The sequence below is a fragment of the Lissotriton helveticus genome, chromosome 1_2, assembly GCF_964261635.1.
Source record: "Lissotriton helveticus chromosome 1_2, aLisHel1.1, whole genome shotgun sequence".
NCBI lineage: Eukaryota > Metazoa > Chordata > Amphibia > Caudata > Salamandridae > Lissotriton > Lissotriton helveticus.
This window is the reverse complement of record NC_136058.1, coordinates 188,219,688-188,236,022: the sequence shown is the minus strand read 5'-3', so window position 1 is coordinate 188,236,022 and position 16,335 is coordinate 188,219,688. Positions and strand designations below refer to the sequence as shown.

The 16,335-nt window shown below is 47.5% G+C and overlaps 1 protein-coding gene across 46 annotated transcripts in view; it reads left to right on the top strand.

Annotated features, from left to right (window-relative positions):
• LOC144799531 (uncharacterized) overlaps positions 1-16,335 on the top strand; it is a 5,513,712-nt gene that overhangs the window by 3,119,491 nt on the left and 2,377,886 nt on the right. For 45 of the 46 annotated variants that reach the window (XR_013603860.1, XR_013603862.1, XR_013603865.1 and 42 more), the window contains one exon: positions 15,243-15,299. The exons of the other annotated variant lie outside the window; for it this stretch is intronic. Coding sequence is in view for 42 of the 45 variants with exons in the window: in XM_078671256.1 (XP_078527382.1) it covers positions 15,243-15,299 (57 nt within the window). In the remaining 3 variants the exon portion in view is untranslated. The remainder of the gene's footprint in view (positions 1-15,242; positions 15,300-16,335) is intronic. 46 annotated transcript variants of the gene reach the window in all.

Sequence of the window (16,335 nt, the reverse complement as noted above, 5' to 3'; positions counted from 1 at the left end):
GGTGCTTTTCCACAGGTGCCTGGCGACAAAGAGGCCAAGAGACAGGACCAAATTGCAAAAAAGACTTTCTCTTCGGCTAGTATGGCGTTGAAGTCTTCTAATGCCACTTGCCTTATGGGCAGATATATTCATGCTCTTATGGACTCTATGCGCTCATTAATCCCTAAGGTCCCTGAGGATAGCAGAAAAGATTTTGAGGAAGCTTTGTCTGATTCTCAAGCGGCAGCCCGTCAGGTCATCCAAAGTGGGCTTGATACTACGGATTCTGTGGCAAGGATCATGGGCACGGCGGTTGCCACGAGGCGCTCAGCCTGGTTGAAGTCGTCTGATTTTTCGGCTGATGTGCAGTCGGCTTTGTTGGATTTGCCTTTCGATGGTGAGGGGCTCTTTGGAAGAAAGGCAGATACGGCCTTGGAGAGATTCAAGGACAGCAGGGCGACTGCTAGATCTCTTGGCCTTCAGGTCAGAGGCTCTACGGTCAGGAAATTTAGAGGATTTGGCCGCTCGTCCTTTCGTTCTTATAGACAAGGTCAGCAGCAGCAACAACAACAGCAGCAGCAGAATACCTTGTATAGGTCATACAGGGGAAAACAGAGGGCACGTCCTCGAGGGCGTCAAGCCTCCTCCTCCTCCGCTTCCTCCAACCCCCCAGCCACTGAGAAGCAGCCCTAGATCCTCCATTCAGGATCATGTAGGCCCAGTGGGGGGTCGGCTTACCCACTTTCTACGGGATTGGGAATCGGTTACATCAGATCTTTGGGTTCTCAATCTCGTAGAAACTGGGTATGCCCTTCCCTTTCGGTAATTCCCTCCCAATTACCCTCCTTGCCAGGGGTATTGCTCAGAGGAACATCTGTTACTCCTCCAGGAGGAAGTCCAAACTCTATTGAGAAAAGGTGCGATAGAGGTGGTCCCAGAGCAGGAAAGGGGTCAGGGATGCTACTCCCGGTATTTCCTGATTCCCAAGAAGGATGGCAGACTTCGTCCAATCCTGGATCTCAGGATCTTGAATTTTTATCTGAAGCAGGAGAAATTCAAGATGCTCACCCTTGCTCAGGTTCTTCAGGCTCTGCTGGAAGAAGACTGGATGGTGTCACTCGACTTGCAGGATGCGTATTTTCATATTCCGATCCTGAAGTCGCACAAGAGGTATCTCCGTTTTACGGTGGGATTGCAGCACTACCAGTTTGCGGTCCTTCCGTTTGGACTTACTACTGCGCCTCGAGTCTTCACCAAGGTGATGGCGGTGGTGGCAGCACATCACAGAAGGTCGGGGATACCTGTATTCCCGTATCTGGACGACTGGCTGATCAAAGCAGGGTCGTCAGAGAGAGTGCTCCAGCATCTGCAGGAGACTACCCAGTTGTTGTACAGGTTGGGTTTTTCAATAAATGTACCCAAGTCTCACCTGGTGCCCTCCCAGCGCAACTTGTTCATAGGTGCGGTACTGGACACTACTGTATGTCGTGCATTCCCTCCCTCTCAAAGGATTCGCGACATACAGGAGATGACTCCTTTATTTTACAATGGAGCGGTCGTTCCAGTCCTGAAGGTCCTTCGCCTGCTCGGTCTGATGGCTTCTTGCATTCTGTTGGTCAACCATGCACGCTGGCACATGAGGGCACTCCAGTGGTGCCTCCGCAGGCAGTGGTATCAGCACAACGGGGATCTCAGGGAGTCAGTGAAGATCTCCAGAGAAACTGCAGCGAATCTGTCTTGGTGGAGCGTGGAAGGCAATCTTTCTCAAGGAAAGCCTTTCCAGCTGCCTCCATCGGTGGCCACAGTGATAACGGATGCATCCACTCTAGGGTGGGGTGCTCATCTGGGGGATCTGGAGGTCAAAGGGCTTTGGTCTCCAGAGGAAAGGTTGCTTCACATCAACCTTCTAGAATTGCGGGCGATACGTTTGGCGCTCAAGGCCTTCCTCCCTTCCCTTCGCGGTCAGTCAGTTCAAGTACTAACGGACAACACGACCGCGATGTGGTACGTCAACAAGCAGGGAGGAGTGGGGTTGCAGTGTCTTTGCAAAGAGGCTCTGCGTCTCTGGTCCTGGGTTCAGGACCATCGGATTTGTCTGATGGCAAATCATCTGGCCGGAGTGTTGAACGTTCGTGCAGACAGTCTCAGTCGGCAGTTCTCTGCCGACCACGAGTGGAGGCTTCACCCGGAGGTGGTTCACGACATCTTTCAGATGTGGGGAACTCCTCGGGTGGATCTGTTCGCCACTCACGAGAATGCTCACTGCCTGTCGTTCTGCAGTCTCCAGTTTCCGATGCAAGGAGCTTTGGGGGACGCGTTTCAGTTGAGTTGGGGAAATCAACTCCTTTACGCGTTTCCTCCCATACCTTTGATTCCTCGGGTTCTGAGGAAGATTCGTCAAGACCGGGCCCAAGTCATATTGGTCACCCCGGACTGGCCAAGAAGGGTGTGGTATACAGATCTCCTCCACCTCTCCTCTCACCGGCCGCTCCGTCTCCCTCTCAGGGCAGACCTCCTCTCTCAGATGGAGGGGCAGGTTCTACACCCCCACCTCCAGACATTACACCTTCATGCCTGGAGATTGAACGGGGCAACCTGAATTCCTTTTCCCTTCCGCCTGACGTTGTGGATGTCATCTTGTCAGCCAGGCGTGACTCCACTAAGTCCATTTATTCTTATAGATGGTCGAAATTTGTCACGTGGTGTGGGGAAAAGTCTATTGACCCTGTGAGAGCCCATTTGTCGGATGTTCTCCAGTTTGCCCTTTCTCTGGCGCAACAGGGGCTTGCTGTTGCCACAGTGAAGGGTTATCTTTCTGCGCTGTCGGCTTTTCTCTGCTTGCCTGACCAGCCATCTCTTTTTAAGTCTCCTGTGGTGTTAAGATTTTTGAAGGGCCTCATAAATAAGTTCCCTCCTTCTCCTTTTGTTGTGCCTCAGTGGGACTTAAATCTTGTATTGACCTACTTGATGGGTGCTCCTTTTGAGCCTCTTCACAAATGTCCCATGAGGCTTTTAACCTTTAAAACAGTCTTCCTCGTTGCAATAACCTCGGCAAGGAGGGTAAGTGAGCTTCAAGCTCTTAGTCATAAGCCCCCTTTCTTGACCATTCATGCTGATCGAATGGTTCTCAGGACCAGGGCTGCTTTTCTGCCTAAGGTGGTAACTCCCTTCCATCTGGGGCAGTCCATTACCTTACCTACCTTCTATCCTCCCCCTCACCCTTCTAAGGAGGAAGAGAGACTGCACCGTCTGGACCCTAAGAGGGCGGTGTCCTTTTACTTGGACAGATCCAAGGACTTTCGTTTGGAAGACCAGTTCTTCATTGGGTTTGCTGGCTGCAAGAAAGGAAGAGCTGTCCATAAAAGTACCTTGTCAAGATGGATCGTCCTCTGCATAAAGATCTGCTACTCTTTGGCCGGTAAGGAACCACCAGAGGGTATAAGGGCTCATTCTACAAGGGCTAAGTCTTCGACCTCTGCATTGGCTAGAGGTGTGCCTGTAGAGGATATTTGTAGAGCGGCAACTTGGTCTTCCCTCCACACTTTCGCGAACCATTACTGCTTGGATTCCGAAGTGAGGAGGGACGGTCACTTTGCACGCTCTGTCCTTCAGGATTTCCTGGTTTAGAAGAGTGGACACCCTCCTCCGGGAGTGGGGACTGCTGTGGGACTCTATTCACAAGGTGAGGAATCCACACGGCAGATGTATCTATCAGAAGAACAAGTTACTTACCTTCGGTAACGCTTTTTCTGGTAGATACTATATCTGCCTGTGGATTCCTCACTGACCCACCGCCTCCCCGTTGTCCGCTCTTCTATGCCAGAGTTACTGTAATGTAATTATTTTGTTGTCAAGGAAATGTTTCAACTGCTTTCCTGCATTTGCTTTACACTGTGTGTTTTGCCTTGACTATTGTATACTGTGTATACTATGTATATATCTACTGTCATTGGTCCGTCCGTGTGCCTCGATGGCACGGAAAAAAGGGCGGAACTGATGTCATCACGCCGGCGTGGGCCTATGGTAGGCGTCGGTGACGTCAGCGGAGTCGCAAGCGAGGTCGTGTCTCTATGACGTCCTAGTCCACGTCGGCGCGAGGCTACAAAAGAATTTCCGAATGTTGCTGACGCAAGGGGATATTCACAAGGTGAGGAATCCACAGGCAGATATAGTATCTACCAGAAAAAGCGTTACCGAAGGTAAGTAACTTGTTCGTTAGGCTTCAATCTGTATTTGCACTATTTTGTTTGGCGCTGTGCGCTGCTAGCGCTAGAACGCTGTCGCTCTCCTCTTTGTGGGGCTTCTTAGTTAGAACTTACCCGCATATTAATTGTTTGGCACCCACACTTGCTGGGATAGAGGGATAGCTTGGGGGCTCATCAGGAACTCGCCGTTTTGGGCCGCCATATTGGGTTGGGCTTTACGAAGGTAAACACCATCTCTAGGCGGCATCTTGTGTGAGGGGCCAGTGGTTTGCCCTCACAGGACTCTTGTATTGGAGGAGGAGCCTACTTAAGTGAGCTGCTTCCCCTCAGTCAGGTAGACTCATTTGCCTGCTACGCGACGCGCTACGCATGCTGCTATTACTTGCTGTTTTAAATATTTTTAACTAACCTGTTAGGCTTCAATCTGTATTTGCACTATTTTGTTTGGCGCTGTGCGCTGCTAGCGCTAGAACGCTGTCGCTCTCCTCTTTGTGGGGCTTCTTAGTTAGAACTTACCCGCATATTAATTGTTTGGCACCCACACTTGCTGGGATAGAGGGATAGCTTGGGGGCTCATCAGGAACTCGCCGTTTTGGGCCGCCATATTGGGTTGGGCTTTACGAAGGTAAACACCATCTCTAGGCGGCATCTTGTGTGAGGGGCCAGTGGCTTGCCCTCACAGGACTCTTGTATTGGAGGAGGAGCCTACTTAAGTGAGCTGCTTCCCCTCAGACAGGTAGACTCATTTGCCTGCTACGCGACGCGCTACGCATGATGCTATTACTTGCTGTTTTAAATATTTTTAACTAACCTGTTAGGCTTCAATCTGTATTTGCACTATTTTGTTTGGCGCTGTGCTCTGCTAGCGCTAGAACGCTGTCGCTCTCCTCTTTGTGGGGCTTCTTAGTTAGAACTTACCCGCATATTAATTGTTTGGCACCCACACTTGCTGGGATAGAGGGATAGCTTGGGGGCTCATCAGGAACTTGCCGTTTTTGGCCGCCATATTGGGTTGGGCTTTACGAAGGTAAACACCATCTCTAGGCGCCATCTTGTGTGAGGGGCCAGTGGCTTGCCCCCACAGGACTCTTGTATTGGAGGAGGAGCCTAGTTAAGTGAGCTGCTTCCCCTCAGTCAGGTAGACTCATTTGCCTGCTACGCGACGCGCTACGCATGATGCTATTACTTGCAGTTTTAAATATTTTTAACTAACCTGTTAGGCTTCAATCTGTATTTGCACTATTTTGTTTGGCGCTGTGCGCTGCTAGCGCTAGAACGCTGTCGCTCTCCTCTTTGTGGGGCTTCTTAGTTAGAACTTACCCGCATAATAATTGTTTGGCACCCACACTTGCTGGGATAGAGGGATAGCTTGGGGGCTCATCAGGAACTCGCTGTTTTTGGCCGCCATATTGGGTTGGGCTTTACGAAGGTAAACACCATCTCTAGGCGCCATCTTGTGTGAGGGTCCAGTGGCTTCCCCTCACAGGAATCTCGCGATACTCCAGTACATAAGATGGCCAACTCCTTAGCGCGCGGCGTTTGCGCGCAGCGGGCGCGTCATAGGCGCGCCGGAGGTGCGCCAGAGGTAAGCCCGTTTGCGCAACGGGCGCGCCTAGGGCCGGCCACTCTGTCCCTTCGACTAGCCCACGCATAGTATTCTCCAGGAAAGATCTTTTGCAGCTGAGACCCCAGCAGGCTGCCTCTCCGGATAAGCTGGAGCAGCTCTTATGTGGACTACTTAACGTCCGGTCCCTCTGTAAGCACCACATGGAGATTGTCTTTCTTATTGAGTCCTGCGGACTCGATGCGCTTTTCCTTACGGAAACTTGGACTCGGGCGGGCAGTGAGGTAGAACTGGGTCTGTCGTGCCCTCAGGGCTATAAAATCAGGCATACTCCTCGCTTGAAGAACAGAGGGGGGGGTATAGGCTTTATCTTCCGGGAAACTCTAGCACTTTCGCAGCTACAGATCAAGGAGGTGCCAGGCTTTGAGCTTATGAGCTTCTCCTTTAAAGGGCAGGAGAAAACGCTACATTCAGGGGTGCTTTGCTATAGACCACTGGGCAATGCCCCTTCTACTCTGCCAGATTTCATTGATCTTATTTACCATCTTTCCAACTCCCATAATAGACTGCTAGTTCTGGGTGATTTTATTCTATGGCCGCACGGGCCTCTAGACTCTGCCTATCATGATCTCTGCCAGGCCTGTAGAAATATTCAGCTGCAACAGCTGGTTCTCTCTGCGACCCATCAGAAAGGCCACGCTCTGGACTTGGTCTTTGCTGACGCCCAGCATGTAGTGGTGAATGACATCATGTCCCAATGCTGGACGGACCATGCGCTTGTTTCCTTCCATCTTTACCTTCCTGCAGCCCCGAGTGATACAGGGCTGAGTAATACCAAAATGGGTAGACCTTGGTCCAGACTCTTAAAATCTCCAGCCCTGCCCATCCTCCTTCCGGAAGGTTTTGCACTAGGAAACGGTGTTGATGAAAGCTATGCCAGTCTATGTCGGCAGATTTCCGACTCCTTGGATAAGGTGGCCCCACTGCGCAGATCAAGGAATAGACAGAACCGTGCCATGCCGTGGTATACCCCTGACCTCTTGCAGCTGAGGCTGAGATGCAGGCGGGCAGAGAGAGTGTGGAGGAGGCACTATCTGGACTCTGCGAAAATCACCTTTAGATTGACATTACAGGAATACAAAGCACAGATTAATTGTGCCAAAGCAGTCTATTTGGAGGATATGTTAAATCAGGCGACTAACAAGTCTCAGTCCTTGTTTAAGATTGTGAATGATCTTTCCCACCCGACTGGTGCCATGAATACTATCCCAATCTCACAGGTCTTGTGTGATTCTCTGGCAGCCGCTTTTGAGGATAAGATCATCACGATTCTGAGTGGACTTGCCGGGGGGGTCTCGCCTTTGTCGGACCCCTCGGACAATCTATCTAGTCAGGCTCCCCTGGGAGGTCTCCCATGCTGCTCTCAGTTGGGAGCTCCGGAAGAACCTTCCAGTCGACCCCAGCGGAGTTACTTGTACCTCGGCGTGGGAGCTCCGGAAGAGTCCTCCAGTCGACCCCAGCTGGGTCACCCTTCTCCTAGTCCGGGAGCTCCGGATGAATCTTCCAGTCGACCCCGGCGGAGTTACTTGTACCTCGGCGTGGGAGCTCCGGAAGAGTCCTCCAGTCGACCCCAGCTGAGTCGCCCTTCTCCTAGTCCGGGAGCTCCGGACGAATCTTCCAGTCGACCCCTGCCGAGTTGTTCTCCTCTCGGCGAGGGAGCTCCGGAAGCGTCTTCCAGTCGACCCCGGCAGAGTTGTCTGCCTCTCAGCTTGAGAGCTACGGAGGAACATTTTAGTTCTTCCCAACGGAATGATCCCCCTCTTAGCCTGATAAATCCGGGAGTACTATCCAACTGTCTCCTGCCAAGTCGCCCTTCTTCTACTTTGGTGGCTTTGGAGAAATCCCCCAGTCAACCCCGGCAGCATTGTCCTCTCCTTGGCCCGGGAGTCCCGGGTGAACCTCCCATTCAACCTCAGCTGAGCTGCTTCTCTCTTCCCTCTTTTGAGGAGTTTTGTAAACTGGCACAGACTGTATCATCAGGCTCTCCGCTGGATCCTCTCCCGCATAAATTCTGGAAGTTATTCCAGGACGAACTCTTCCACCCTCTGTATTCCATCTGCCATCAGTCGCTTGTTACTGCGACTGTTCCGGAGAGTTGGAAGCTGGCGGTGGTCTCTCCCCTCCTGAAAAAACCCACACTTGACCCCTCCTGCTTGTCAAATTATAGGCCTATCTCCCTGCTCCCTTTTCCGGTTAAGATCTTGGAGAAGTTGGTCACCCACTCTCTATCCTGTTTCCTAGAGGATAACTGCTGGTTGGATGTGGCCCAGTTTGGGTTTCGGCCAGCGCATGGGACGGAATCTGCGCTGGTGGCCGTGTTAGACAATCTTCGTTTGCGGGTCGACACAGGTCGGGCAGCCTTTTTAGTGCTGCTCGACATGTCAGCTGCGTTCGACACGGTCAGCCACTCCATCCTCATTGAGAGACTGGAGGAGATCGGGGTCACGGGGCTGGCCAGGGACTGGCTAGTCTCATATCTTAACAACAGACAGCAGGTGGTGGCTCTGCCGCCATTTAAGTCGGATGTGCGGAAAGTTGGGCAAGGGGTACCGCAGGGCTCAGCCATCAGCCCCATATTATTCAACCTGTACCTTCGCCCCCTGATCCAACTGATAAAATCTTTCGGTATCTCGGTGTTTAATTACGCCGACGATACCCAACTGGTCTTTTCTTTGGAGGGTAAAGACGCTGTCTCTTTAGAGACATTCCATCGCTGTCTGACTGCTACATCAAACTGGTTACGTTCTAACTCCCACCAGTTTAATGGATCTAAGACGGAGGTGCTCTACTGCTTCAATGATCGTGTCCCGCGTGCACTACCGGATGATTTCTGGCCTCCTTCCTTCTCCGGGACAGTGACTGCTGCAAAGTCTGCTAAAAATTTGGGGGTCATGTTTGGCCCCAACATACAACTGGATCTTTTCGTTAACAAAACCGTAGCTACCTGTATGATGTTGCTTCGGATGTTGCGGAAAGTCCCACCACTACTCCCAGCGCAGGCTAGGCCGGAGGTGTTACGGGGTCTGATCCTAAGCAGATTGGACTACTGCAACGCACTGCTCCTGGAGGCGCCCAAAACGCTGGTGGGCAGGCTACAGCGGGTCCAAAATATGGCAGCCAAGTTGGCACTTTCTTGACCGCGCGCCGCTTCTTCTACCTTGGCACTACAGGACTTACACTGGCTGCCCTTTTCATCAGCGGATCCTTTTTAAAGCATCCTGCCTGGTTTTTAGAGCTGTACATGGGCAGGGCCCAGTCTTGTTACAGAACCTTTTCTCTTGGTACTCGACATCTCGGAGCCTACGCTCCTCCTCTGCTTGTCTGGTGATGGTCCCCAGAGTTCAGAGGATAAGGATGGGTGGGCGGTCGTTCAGCTTTGCGGCCGCCAGACTCTGGAATTCCCTCCCGCTCTTGTTAAGGAGTCAGGGTGAATTCTCGGCTTTCAAAAAAGGGCTGAAAACTCATTTGTTTCCAAGAGTAGCCTGAGCTCTGCATCGGTGGTTCGGCTTGCTGAGTCAAAGCGCCAGGATACCCTCTGGGTGACAGTACAGCGCTATAAAAGTATGCAAATACATACATACATACATGGATCTAGATTGTTTGGAACAAAGGCAGATTCTTTGTTGCAGCGCTTCAAGGACAATAGGGCTATGGCAAGATCGTTGGGCCTTCAGTCCCAGCCCAGGGGCTATGGATACAAAAGGTATCGAGGCTTTTGGAAGGCGGCTTCTTTTTGAGGCCATCAGCAGCCACAGCAGCAGCAGAACCCTCTGTACAGGTTGTACAGAGGGAAAGGTAGAGGCCGTCTGTGTGGAGCCTCTCGACAACAGTCTTCCTCCTCCTCCTCCTCCTCCCTTGTTCCCACCACCGGTAACACGGGAAAGCAGCTCTAGATCCCCCATCTTGTAGGATGCTGGTCCTGTAGTTAGCCGGGTGTCCCATTTTCGGCAAGATTGGAAATCGGTTACTTCAGACCTTTGGGTTTTGAATCTTGTAGAAAATGGGTACGCCCTACCTTTTCAAGAGTCTCCACGTCCTTACCCTCCTTGCCAGGGCTGGTGGTCAGAGGACCATTTGCTGCTCTTGCAACAGGAGGATCTTGCCTTGCTGCAGAAAGGCATGATAGAGATGGTTCTGGAGCAGGAAAAGAGTCAGGGATGCTACTCCAGTTATTTCCTGATCCCCAAGAAGGACGGCCGGTTGAGACTGATCCTGGACCTCAGGGTTTTGAATTTTTACCTCAGGAAGGAAAAGTTCAAGATGTTGACCCTAGCTCAGGTTCTTCGGGTGCTTCAGCAGGAAGACTAGATGGTGTTGATCGGCTTGCATGATGCGGGAGTATTGGGGGACGAATTTCAATTGGATTGGAGCTCACAACTCATTTACGTGTTTCCTTCCATACCTTTTATTCCACGAGTTCTAAGAAAGATTCACCAAGACCGGGCCCAAGTCATTTTAATTTCTCCAGATTGGCCAAGAAGGGTGTGGTACACAGATCTACTTCACCTGTCTCTGTGCCCTCCGCTCCACCACCCTCTCAGGGCAGACCGCCTCTTGCAGTCGCAGGAACAGGTACTACACCCCCACCTCCAGAGCTTGCACCTTCATGCCTGGAGCTTGAGTAGGGCAACCTGAGTTCTTTCTCTCTCCCACCGGATGTGGTGGATGTTATTTTGCACATTAATTAAATGAACAGGCACAACCTGTTGATACAAATATTGAGTCTTTTTTTTATTTTGTAGCGTGCTCCAGGGGCATTAGTCTCTGATCATGGAGTGTAAGAATCAAGTCCAAGTAGCGTTCCCTGGTTAGGGTCCGTTCCCCTGGGCACTGTGAGAAAACCCACTCATGGGGTTGTTTGAATATCAAAACTCCACCATAATACAAAGGCTGTTCCAAACTTATATATGATGATCTTTATTTATTCTACATCCTCATGGGATATATTTTCGCATTGTGGTTTAAAGACAGCAAAGATACATCAGCAAATTAAATTAAATATGGTGATCGTGAATCCTAAATTCCAATCCCTCCCGATGCATTACGGGCAACCAGCTCTTTTTCAGGGGATAGTTCTAAAAAACACAAAACTATCATGAGGAAACCATCCTAACAATGATCCCTGGCCAGGGAGTGGTAGCCAATAAATGTGACAACAAACAGTGCCTGTATGTATGAAGGTGCGTCACTATAAGCCATCATGAAACCCAGTGCACAAGATCGAACAAGTTCAGCAATAGCCTAAATAGTACCAAACAAAATGTGCTTAAAAACAGGGTGCGTACCTGAAAATCGGGCAATTGAAACTATACATGCATACAACCGAGTGAGCTGACGCGTGGTATAGTGAACTGGAAAACGACAAACTGAAATAAACAGTCTAAAGTATCCGACAACAGTGGTGCCATGCATTTAATCTGATTTCCAAGCGAGATCACATAAGGAACCATGATACATGCATTTACGGGTTAAGTGAATTTCCAACAAACAGTTGTGAACCCGAAGCGAAGGGTTTAGCTCACTTGTACAGCGTAACCCAATGAGGTCATAAACAGTGAAATCACCACTTAAACAGGCAAACATGAATTTAAACAAGATGACTTGATGTTTAAAGCACGTTAAGCTGTGAGATCAATCATTGGCATGCATTACTCATGCTATTTGCATGCACAAACACGTATGTTAGAAACGGAGTATTAATTCAGAGATACTTACTCAGAGGTGAACATCAGGTACCTATCTGTACATAGTGATCCGGAAAGCCGTCACTACCCCATGAATTAAGCCCACTATTAAACACAACAAAACGAAACAGTGTAAGAGGACTAACGCTCGGGTGTGCTAGGGGAATACAATGAAAAATGGTGGCCATCTTAAAGCGTTCATCAATCAAACAAAGATCATGGAAAAAAGAAACTCAAATTAAAAAAGAAAGTAATACCTCCATTATGCAAAAATATATGCTGAAGAAAATAAAGAATGACAAATAAACTCCCGATGGAAAGTGCATATAAATAACATACCCTCAAAAACAACAGTGTACTTTAAGACAGATCAATCAGCGAGAGAAATACATCATAGATAATCACACATCCCAGAAAGGGTACCAAAATTTAGTTAATAGTTTCTGTCAATTATGAAACATGTTGTGTACTTGTTGAAATGTCCCTGCGGAAAAGTATATGTTGGGAAGACCGAGAGGATGATTAACACAAGAGTCAATAAACATAAGAGCAACATTCGAATCACAAACATGAAGTCTGTGTTTGCTAGTTATTTTGTTGAGAATGGCCACAACATCAGCCAACTCAAATTCCTGATCTAGGAAGTTATTGTGAAAAGAGAAGGCAAGGACAATAACAATTGTCTGCTGCAGAGAGAGAACTTTTGGATTAATCACCTTGATGCTTTGAAACCTCATGGACTTAATGATAGAATGGAATTTTTGTGTTGTCTATGATGTATTTCCCTTGTTGATTTAACCCCTTCCTTGCTCATGACGAGCTCAGCTCGTCATGCAGTACAGTGCTCCTGTGCTCATGTCGAGCTGAGCTCGTCATGACCACACCCGTATTTATTGCTGTCCAGCACAGCAGCAGAATCGCTCTAGCAGCGATGCGGTTAAAATACACTGTTGTTTTTGAGGGTATGTTAGTTTTATGGACTTTCTATCGGGACAAACAGCTGATGACCAGCTGTTTGTGGGCTATATTGGAAGGATGAAGAGCAAAGCTGTCCACAAACAAACACTCTCTAGGTGGATCATCTTGTGCATCAAGATCTGCCACGCCTTGGCCAAGAAGGAGCCGCCCGAAAGTTTTAGAGCTTATTCCAACAGAGCTAAGTTGTCTTCTTCTGCTTTGGCTAGAGGTGTTCCTGTTGTGGAGTTACTTACCTCTGGTTTCGCTTTTTCTGGTGGATACAGCATCTGCTTGTGGATTCCTCACTGACACATCTGCCTCTCTATTGTCCACCGGCTTATACCGAAAAACATCTGACTGTTTGACATTGCTATTTTTCATGTCATATATATTGCATACCGTTTGTTGGTAGGAAATGCTTTGATTTTTTACTTTTCCTTTCAACATATATATATATATATATATATGTATATATGTATATATATATATATATATAAATATATATATATATATATATATATATATGTATTTTGTATATAATCTGTATACTGTGTATACTTGTGTTATGTTGTGTTATGTTGTTGGTCTGCCCATTCGCCTCAAGGGCACGGAAAAATTGGTGGAACTGACGTCAGCACGCCGACGAGGTATTTTTATGGCTCCAGTGACGTTTTCCCTCATACATCTTCTCATTTTCTGAATTTTTTGTCGCAAACGCTGCTTTTTTGTGATTTGCAGCGTTTGCGACTACAATTCCGTTGATACATATGCCCCTAAGTGAGGAATCCACGGGCAGATACTCTACCCACCAGAAAAAGCATTACTGAAAGTTAGAAACTTGTTTGCTTAGCAAATGCTTTTTTATGCTCCTTTCATTAGAAATTCATCACCTGATATTGAACTTCATAAGAAGAAAATGTCACTACAGGAACAGAGCTGAATCGCCAACAAGCAAAGGTCCTTACTCGTAAATAAATTAAATAAGTGCTTCTTTGTTAGGTGGTTATTTGCTTCTATTCTTCTACATCAAGTACCAGCCACGTAAACAGATAGGGAAAAGAGGATAGAGCTTAAGATAATTTTATGCCATTGAATAATTTGATGCATTGAAAAGTTGGAACCATCGGCTCTGCCAAAGCAGCGAAGAACAGAGCTTGTGCGCGATATTGCACCTTTAACCCCTTCCACGCTCATGACGAGCTGAGCTCGTCATGAGTTGCGCCGCTCGCATGCTCATGACAAGCTCAGCTCGTCATGTAACGCAGCTTTTTAAAAAAAGCCGCACAGCACGAAAAAAGCCGCCGCAAGCTTGCGGTTAAATATTCAGAAACTATGAAAAGTTAACACTATTCGCTCTCCAGTCAGAGCAGGAGAATATTTGGAAATGCTCATCTTTGTACTGGCAGCCAGAACAAAAGTGATTGAATTCCAATAATTCAATGCAATGTTGTCAGTACAATCCAGGATTTAAAGGCTAACTGAAATCTAAAAAGAGATCTACTAGGCTAAAAAGCTCAGAAATAGTAAATGCGAAAAAATAAGGATTGGCTACCCATTGTTTTCGAGTTATAATATTTGCGCACTTAACAAAAGTCATACGTTTGCAAAACAAAGGTTAGGAAGACTATCTGAAATGTGTAACATGAAATTAATGAACTTTTTTTTAGCATCGTTTAGAGAAGACACAGTAATTATAGGTTGAATGCGAACTCACATGCACATCATGCCAGAAACCAGAGCCACATCATAGTACCATGGATTAAAAAGAAAGAACTTCCTGATGTTTAAATTAAAATAAATGTTAACATTACGTGATTCAAATCACAAAATGATTAGATTCATTTAATAAGTAGGACATTTGTATAAAAGATGTATGTTTAATTTTTGCGAGTGATTCTCAAACAAAATTTAGGGCTTTGAAATGCCAGACTGAAAGAGCACCAGCATCACACTCAGAACTTAAGAAACTGTCACAAACATTTATAGTCAAATGTGGAGTGGGTGATCATGATCGTACCTAAAAACTGTCAAGATAGTTTAGCCTGATGTTAATTACACTTTGGGCCTAACACTTATTAGAACAGGGAAAGTTGGGAGCTCCATTGAAAAGAATGGAGTGCTCCGGCTTTCTAATGACCGGTAGAAGCCTGGAGCTCCAACATTGCAATGTTGTCGTTTACAGATGTTGCTTTGAGCAAAGGCTTCATAGAACCCGAGGGGATTTCAATCACCTCGGTCTCCATGAGGCCTTTGTTTTATTTTATAGAACATATTGCCATCTAGTGGTGAAATGTTCTAATAGATTTATAGCCCTTCGTTTCTGGGCTTTACTGGCATTAAAGTCCCACTCCCTTGTTAAATTCCCTCTCCGAAACCTTATATGGCTGGTTTAGCCCGCTACAGTGGACTATACATCTAGATTTTGACTGTAGTGTATATACTCACCTTCCTATTCATTCTAGTCACTTCTTCATAGATAGTAGTGAAGTTTCGAGAAGGTGCAGTTTATTTCTACACATCTGTGAAACCTATTTTCGTTTTGATTCAGGTCTCTCCCTCATTTCTATTTCTTGGCAGTTACTTTACAGGTTGGTCAAAACCTATATTCACTTGTAGCACAAGTCATTTTAGATCAGTTGTTGGGTGGAAGACACAATGGTTTGCCCTATGATTGTGTACTTTCACTTAAAAAAGACACTGCACAAACATTGCCTTTTAATGCAAATGCATCTACCATTATTATCCTCTTGGTTGTACAGGTCACTACATTTTAATTCGTTTTGTTTCTTGCAGAATGAGCACACTCAAGAACATCATCGACGTGAACCATCAGATTGGAACCAAGGACAGGTAGGTTTTCCAGACTTTATTTTAATTCTCTGAAGATGGGGAAAAATTCAGGTTATCCATCCTATGAGAATCGGTAAACGCATGCATGTGGTTTGCATACCGGTTAACACAGAATGACCAATGTAATCTTTTTTGAACTCCTGCAAGACTTAAAAGCTATAAAATGTAGCCCAAGATACAATTTGAGCAGCAGAAGACTCCCAGACTGAGTGAGGATGGCGTGGCGATACACGAGATGGGCTCTGATTACTCAAGACCTGATATGGGAGATGAGCTATGCCAAATCCTGAGATCCATGCTCCTTAGCCTCACCAAGGTTGACAGGAAGATAAATGCCCTCTTGTATTGGATAGACAGGATGTCGGAGCACATTGATAAGCACACATAGCTCTAAGATATGGTGGAGAGGCAGGTGTCAGATGCTGAGGATGAACAGGTTTCCTCGGCTGGGACACAGACACAGCTGGAAAGGCACGGTCGACACTGCAGGGCAGGGCAGAAGACTTCTTATTGTCGGCCTGGCAGAATCAACAAATTTCACAACATGGGAACTTTCATGGAACAGCTCCTCATTGAACTCTTGGGCAAGAAACATTTCCAGATCTATTTCTGGTGGAACGTGTTCACCGTTCTCTAACCCTGCATTCGGGGGCCAGTCCCCGTCCGGTTGTAGCACAGCTGCTTCATTACCGCAATTGCAATGCAGCTCTCTGCCACTCCCGTGAGCTACAGACACTCTGCTATGAAACTGCAGAACTTTCAATGTTTCCAGTCTTAACTCCACATGTGCAGAAGGTGCAGACAGTTCCTCACTGCTAAACAAAAGTTGCAGGAGCTGAAACGTCACTACCCCATTCTCTACCCTGCTCGATTGAGAGTACTTTTTTACAGGAAAACTAAGGGGCATATTATCAAGGGGGTTTATCTCCGCTTTTTGGCTTTAAAAGCCAAGAAAGAGGAGATAAAATGATCTCCCTATTACCAAGCTGTCGCTAACACCAGTTAGCGACAGCTAATAGGAGATAGCGACCATCTT